At 46.9% G+C, this 7,434-nt stretch overlaps 1 protein-coding gene across 1 annotated transcript in view; it reads left to right on the top strand.

Moving 5' to 3' along the window:
- Positions 1–1,749: 1,749 nt before the first annotated feature.
- Positions 1,750–7,434, top strand: part of hadhb (hydroxyacyl-CoA dehydrogenase trifunctional multienzyme complex subunit beta) — a 39,558-nt gene continuing 33,873 nt past the window's right edge. Inside the window, exons 1-2 of the mRNA XM_041852287.1 lie at positions 1,750–1,853; positions 2,476–2,550. Coding sequence (XP_041708221.1) covers positions 2,481–2,550 — 70 coding nt within the window. The 5' untranslated portion in view covers positions 1,750–1,853; positions 2,476–2,480. The remainder of the gene's footprint in view (positions 1,854–2,475; positions 2,551–7,434) is intronic.

The following is a 7,434-nucleotide window of genomic DNA, read 5'->3' as shown; positions in this document are numbered from 1 at the left end:
CTCCGCACCACGTGCTCTCACCATTGGTGTCCCCCAGGGCTCAGTTCTAGGCCCTCTCCTATTCTCGCTATACACCAAGTCACTTGGCTCTGTCATATCCTCACATGGCCTCTCCTATCATTGCTACGCAGACGACACACAACTAATCTTCTCCTTTCCCCTTTCTGATAACCAGGTGGCGAATCGCATCTCTGCATGTCTGGCAGACATATCAGTGTGGATGACGGATCACCACCTCAAGCTGAACCTCGACAAGACGGAGCTGCTCTTCCTCCCGGGGAAGGATTGCCCGTTCCAGGATCTCGCCATCACGGTTGACAACTCCGTTGTGTCCTCCTCCCAGAGTGCGAAGAGCCTTGGCGTGACCCTGGACAACACCCTGTCGTTCTCCGCTAACATCAAGGCGGTGACCCGATCCTGTAGGTTCATGCTCTACAACATTTGGAGAGTACGACCCTGCCTTACACAGGAAGCGGCACAGGTCCTAATCCAGGCACTTTTCATCTCCCGTCTGGATTACTGCAACTCGCTGTTGGCTGGGCTCCCTGCCTGTGCCATTAAACCCCTACAACTCATCCAGAATGCCGCAGCCCGTCTGGTGTTCAACCTTCCCAAGTTCTCTCATGTCACCCCGCTCCTCCGCACACTCCACTGGCTTCCAGTTGAAGCTCGCATCTGGTACAAGACCAGGGGCGGCAGGTAGCTTAGTGGTTAAGAGCGTTGTGCCAGTAACCGAAAGGTCGCTGGTTCTAATCCCCGAGCCGACTTGGTGAAAAATCTGTTGATGTGCCCTTGAGCAAGGCACTTAACCCTAATTGCTCCTGTATGTCGCTCTGGATAAGAGCGTCTGCTAAATGACTAAAATGTAAAAATGTAAATGTAATGGTGATTGCCTACGGAGCTGTGAGGGGAACGGCACCTCCGTACCTTCAGGCTCTGATCAGTCCCTACACCCAAACGAGGGCATTGCGTTCATCCACCTCTGGCCTGCTGGCCCCCCTACCTCTGCGGATGCACAGTCAAAACTGTTCGCTGCTCTGGCACCCCAATGGTGGAACAAGCTCCCTCACGACGCCAGGACAGCGGAGTCACTCACCACCTTCCGGAGACACTTGAAACCCCACCTCTTTAAGGAATACCTGGCTATAAGGTGAATGCACCAATTTGTAAGTCGCTCTGGATAAGAGTGTCTGCTAAATGACGTAGGTTGTGGTGGCAGCTGCAGAGAGGTATTTGCGTGTGCGAGACTTGACATCAGAAGAGTTACAGTGTGTGTTAAGTGGTGATGTCCCATCCTTTCAGGCATGAAGTAGGAATAAATATATTTAAATAGTGGATGGAGTAGGGTGATAATTCCATCTTGCGCCATCTTCTCCCACTGCCTGCCACTGGGCTTCCTCTCATCACCATATTTGGTAGTGAGTGGAAACGCCTACCGGATGATTCACATTTATACTTCCGGTGAAATATCTGTCTCATTGTTCTATCTGTGGTATCAAGTGTGAGAAGGACCCGTTTACAATTTAGAGAAGATACGAAAGATCGCCGTTAAGAAATATGTAAAAAAATATGAATTCATTTTCGGTTAATTAGTCAAAAAGTAGCATTTTTGTACATATTTAGTGAGATTTAATGATATTATCTCCTGTTTAAGGTAAAAATAGCTTTGATACCTCATGATTTTTCTAAATTTAAAACAGGCTTCTCTTAGGACAACCAAAACCCTTTTTGGGTCCTGAGAACACGAGCGGGTTTGTAATCAGCAGCTGATTCAGACAGAGCGACAGACCGACAGGGTGACAGACCGACAGACCGACAGACCAGCTGTGCCGGGAGATAGATTGAAGTTACAGGTAAAGAATGTTAGTTACACTAACAAACTTTAATGCAACATTGGGATACAATTATCTACAAGTAGTAACAATGTCTGCCCAGCCACATGCTACCAGGAACTTGCTAGATTCATTTAACTATCTAGCTACGTAATTTATGCTAGTTAGCTAGCTAATTAACCGTAATCTGTATTTTGTGTGTTTTTTATGTGATGTTGGGTGGTTGTGAATGAATGATGCCCCGCTAGTGTTGGTGTGTACAGGGTTATAGAGAGACACTCTGCCCTTGTCATTCTCTGGAGGGGGATCTGGGTGAAGGGTCACCGCTGGGATGGGGGCGGGGCTGGCTTGTTCAGTCTAGCTGCTTAAATCCCATACCTCAGTGGTTAAATCACTCTGTCATCATAATCACAATTATATCTATAACACAGTAATATCATCATCACATTATAGAAACTACAGGCTAGAACACCGTTCTCGACAGTTACCAAGTAGCTTTAACCGCAACATGCGCCAGTGTATAGAGAGGCTACTGCGTCAGGTTATTTTCAATGTGTCGTGTTTATGTCGGCTGTAGGTCCAAGATACTGGATTACTGTACTTCCTACTCTATTGAAATGGAGAACATTGTTTGTGTTGACAGATAAAATGGCGTCCATGTTGATGAACTCTCTACGGCGCTGTCCCCCAGTCAACCCTGCTTGGGCCGTACATTATGGTGAGACACACACACACCAGGGATTCGGACAAGTGACCGGCAACATTTGAATAAATCGGACATTTACCGGACCCATATGCATTGGGTGCATAACCCATTAGGGCATTAATGCAATTCGTTGGAAAACACCATTCTAAACAGCACACCTGCTGCAATCAGGTCCATATGTGACAGAGATTAAAATCTCTGTTAGAAATAGTTGAAGATGGGGAATAAAGATGCAACAACTAGCATGGGTTGTTAATATGACTAGCATGGGTTGTTAATATGACTAGCATGGGTTGTTAATATGACTAGCATGGGTTGTTAATATGACTAGCATGGGTTGTTAATATGACTAGCATGGGTTGTTAATATGACTAGCATGGGTTGTTAATATGACTAGCATGGGTTGTTAATATGACTAGCATGGGTTGTTAAAGATGGACTATGTAGAAATCGCGCTGCCATTTCCTGGTTGCAAAAATTGTGATGGTTCACTTAATTTCAGTTTGTGACAAAACAAGCAATTATATTGTAGAGGATCATTGTACCATCTAAACCGCTGTGAAATATATTTTCCAAAACCAAAAATATTGTATTTTCAGCTGGTTGATGCTGGAGTAGAAAACCGATAGTAAAAGATGCCAAAACTAAACTTAAAGGAAAAATCCACCCAAAACCACTAATTCTTATTCATTTACAGTGTTACATAACACAAATTTACATTTTAGTCATTTAGCAGACGCTCTTATCCAGAGCGACTTACAGTTAGTGAGTGCATTTCATACTGGCCCCCCGTGGGAATCGAACCCACAACCCTGGCGTTGCAAACGCCATGCTCTACCAACTGAGCTACATCCCTGCCGGCCATTCCCTCCCCTACCCTGGAGGACGCTGGGCCAATTGTGCGCCGCCCCATGGGTCTCCCGGTCGCGGCCGGCTACGACAGATCCTGGATTCGAACCAGGATCTCTAGTGGCACAGCTAGCACTGCGATGCACTACCTTTCACCACTGCGCCACTCGGCAAGAAAATATGTGAGAACAATATTTTTTGTTAACAAATGTTTCATTTTGGCCTTATATACTGAACAAAAATGTAAATGAAACAATTTTTAAGATTTTACTGAGTTACAGTTCATAAAAGGAAATCAGTCAATTGTAATAAATAAATTAGGCCTTAATCTATGGATTTCACATGACTGGGCAGTGGTGCAGCCGTGGGTGGGCCTAGGAGGGCATAGGCCCACCCACTGGGGAGCCAGGCCCAGCCAATCGGAATGAGTTCTTCCTCACACAAGGGATTTATTACAGACAGTAATGCTCCACAGCACCCCTCACCCCCCCTCAGACAATCCCGCAGGTGAAGAAGCCGGATTTGGAGGGCCTGAGCTGGCGTGGTTACACGTGGTCTGCGGTTGTGAGGACGGTTGGACGTACTGGCAAATTCTCTAAAATGATGTTGGAGGCAGCTAATGGGAGAGAAATTAACATTAAATTCTCTGGCAACAGCTCTGGTGGACATTCCTGCTGTCAGCATGCCAATTGCACACTCCCTCAACTTGAGACATCTGTGGCATTGTGTTGTGTGACAAAACTGCACACTTTAAAGTGGCCTTTTATTGTCCCCAGCACAAGGTGCACCTGTGTAATGATCATGCTGTTTAATCATCTTCTTGATATGCCACACCTGTCAGGTGGATGGATTATCTTGGCAAAGGCGAAATGCTCACTAACAGAGATGTAAACAAATTTCTTCACAAAATTTGAGATAAATAAGCTTTTCGTGTGTATGGAACATTTCTGGAATTTTTTATTTTAGCTCATGAAACATGGGACCAACACTTTACATGTTCAGTGTAGTAAGGTTGGTAGCAACATATGAAAACCGTTGTGAAAATCTGTTGCAGTTCAAATCGACTACAAAACCCACAATGCATTGCTCTCTATGGGCTAGCTAGCTAGGTAGCTAGCTAGCAAACGTAGCTACACACAATACTGAAGTCAATATCAGCATGTGAAGTAGGTAGTTAGCTGTAAAATCACCTAAACAAACTGCACTATCAATTTAGGAGTCTACAATCTCACCATGTTCAACCTGCCGATTGATTGTGGAGTCTGACATTAATGTCCTGAAGGGCAGGCAGTGTGTCCCCAGTGATGTGTTGGGCAGACCGCACCACCCTCTGGAGAGCCCTGCGGTTGCGGACGGTGCAGTTGCCGTATCAGGCGGTGATACAGACCGACAGGATGCTCTCAATGGTGTATCTGTAAAAGTTTGAGGGTCTTAGGTGCCAAGACAAATTTCTTCAGCCTCCTGAGGTTGAAGAGGTGCTTTTGCGCTGCCTTCATCACACTGTCTGTGTGGGTGGACCATTTCAGATTGTCAGTGATGTGTAAGCAGAGGAACTTAAAGCTTTTCACCTTCTCAACTGCGGCCCCGTGGATGGGGGCTTGCTCCCTCTGATGTCTCCTGAAGTCCATGATCAGCTCCTTCATTTTGTTGACGTTGAGGGAGAGGTTATTTTCCTGGCACCACTCCGCCAGGGCCCTCACCTCCTCCCTGTAGGCTGACTCATCATTGTTGGTAATCAAGCCTACTACTGTTGTGTCATCTGCGAACCTGATGATTGAGTTGTGGTCGTGCTTGGCCACGCATTCATGGGGAATAGGGAATACAGGAGGGGGCTGAGAACGCACCCTCGTGGGGTCCCAGTGTTGAGGATCAGCGTAGTGGAGGTGTTGTTGCCTTCACCATCACCACCTGGGGGTGGCCTGTCTCGTGTTTGAGCCGTTGAATTGCGACTCCACTTTGTCACTGTACTGACGATTTGCCTGTTTGATGGCCTTATGGAGGGCATAGCTGGACTGTTTATATTCAATCATATTCCCAGTCACCGCTCATTGGTCACTCACCAATTGGCCACTCACCGAGTCATTGCTCGCACACGCTTTTTCAGTTCTGCCCACACATTTTCTATAGGATTGAGGTCAGGGCTTTGTGATGGCGACTCCAATACCTTGACTTTGTTGTCCTTAAGCCATTTTGCCACAACTTTGGAAGTATGCTTGGGGTCATTGTCCATTTGGAAGACCCATTTGCGACCAAGCTTTAACTTCCTGACTGATGTCTTGAGATGTTGCTTCAATATATCCACATTTTCCTTCCTCATGATGCCATCTATTTTGTGAAGTGCACCAGTCCCTCCTGCAGCAAAGCACCCCCACAGCATGATGCTGCCACCCCCGTGCTTCACGGTTGGGATGGTGTTCTTCGGCTTGCAAGCATCCCCTTTTTCCTCCAAACATAACGATGGTCATTATGGCCAAACCGTTCTATTTTTGTTTCATCAGACCAGAGGACATTTCTCAAAAAAGTATGTACTTTGTCCCCATGTGCAGCTCCTTCAGGGTTATCTTTGGTCTCTTTGTTGCCTCTGATTAATGCCCTCCTTGCCTGGTCTGTGAGTTTTGGTGGGTGGCCCTCTCTTGGCAGGTTTGTTGTGGTGCCATATTCTTTCAATTTTTTAATAATGGATTTAATGGTGCTCTGTGGGATGTTCAAAGTTTAGGATATTTTTTATAACCCAACCCTGATCTGTACTTCTCCACAACTTTGTCCCTGACCTGTTTGGAGAGCTCCTTGGTCTTCATGGTGCCGCTTGCTTGGTGGTGCCCCTTGCTGAGTGGTGTTGCAGACTCTGAAGCCTTTCAGAACAGGTGTATATAAACTCAGCAAAACAAGAAATTTCCCTTTTTTCAGGCCCCTGTCTTTCAAAGATAATTTGTAAAAATCCAAGTAACTTCACAGATCTTCATTGTAAAGGGTTTAAACACTGTTTCCCATGCTTGTTTAATGAACCATAAACAATTAATGAACATGCACCTGTGGAACGGTCGTTAAGACACTAACAGCTTACAGACGGTAGGCAATTAAGGTCACTGTTATGAAAACTTAGGACACTAAAGAGGCCTTTCTACTGACTCTGAAAATCGGTACATCCGATCATCACACCTGTGGGACAGGTACAGGATGGCAACAGCAACTGCCCGAGTTACACCAGGAACGCACAATCCCTCCATCAGTGCTCAGACTGTCCGCAATAGGCTGAGAGAGGCTGGACTGAGGGCTTGTAGGCCTGTTGTAAGGCAGGTCCTCACCAGTCATCACCGGCAACAACGTCGCCTATGGGCACAAACCCACCGTCGCTGGACCAGACGGGACTGGCAAAAAGTGCTCTTCACTGACGTGTCACGGTTTTGTCTCACCAGGGGTGATGGTCAGATTCGCGTTTGTATCGTCGAAGGAATGAGCATTACACAGAGGCCTGAACTCTGGAGCGGGATCGATTTGCAGGTGGAGGGAGGGTCCGTCATGGTCTGGAGCGGTGTGTCACAGCATCATCGGACTGAGCTTGTTGTCATTGCAGGCAATCTCAACGCTGTGCGTTACAGGGAAGACATCCTCCTCCCTCATGTGGTACCCTTCCTGCAGGCTCATCCTGACATGACCCTCCAGCATGACAATGCCACCAGCCATACAGCTCGTTCTGTGCGTGATTTCCTGCAAGACGGGAATGTCAGTGTTCTGCCATGGCCAGCGAAGAGCCCGGATCTCAAACCCATTGAGCACGTCTGGGACCTGTTGGATCGGAGGGTGAGGGCTAGTGCCATTCCCCCCAGAAATGTCTGGGAACTTGCAGGTGCCTTGGTGGAAGAGTTGGGTAACATCTTACAGCAAGAACTGGCAAATCTGGTGCAGTCCATGAGGAGGAGATGCACTGCAGTACTTAATGCAGCTGGTGGCCACACCAGATACTGACAGTTACTTTTGATTTTGACCCCCCCTTTGTTCAGGGACACATTATTCAATTTCTGTTAGTCACATGTCTGTGGAACTTGT

This window comes from Coregonus clupeaformis, chromosome 28 (assembly GCF_020615455.1).
Source record: "Coregonus clupeaformis isolate EN_2021a chromosome 28, ASM2061545v1, whole genome shotgun sequence".
Taxonomy (NCBI): domain Eukaryota; kingdom Metazoa; phylum Chordata; class Actinopteri; order Salmoniformes; family Salmonidae; genus Coregonus; species Coregonus clupeaformis.
This window is presented reverse-complemented; position numbering and strand designations above follow the sequence as displayed.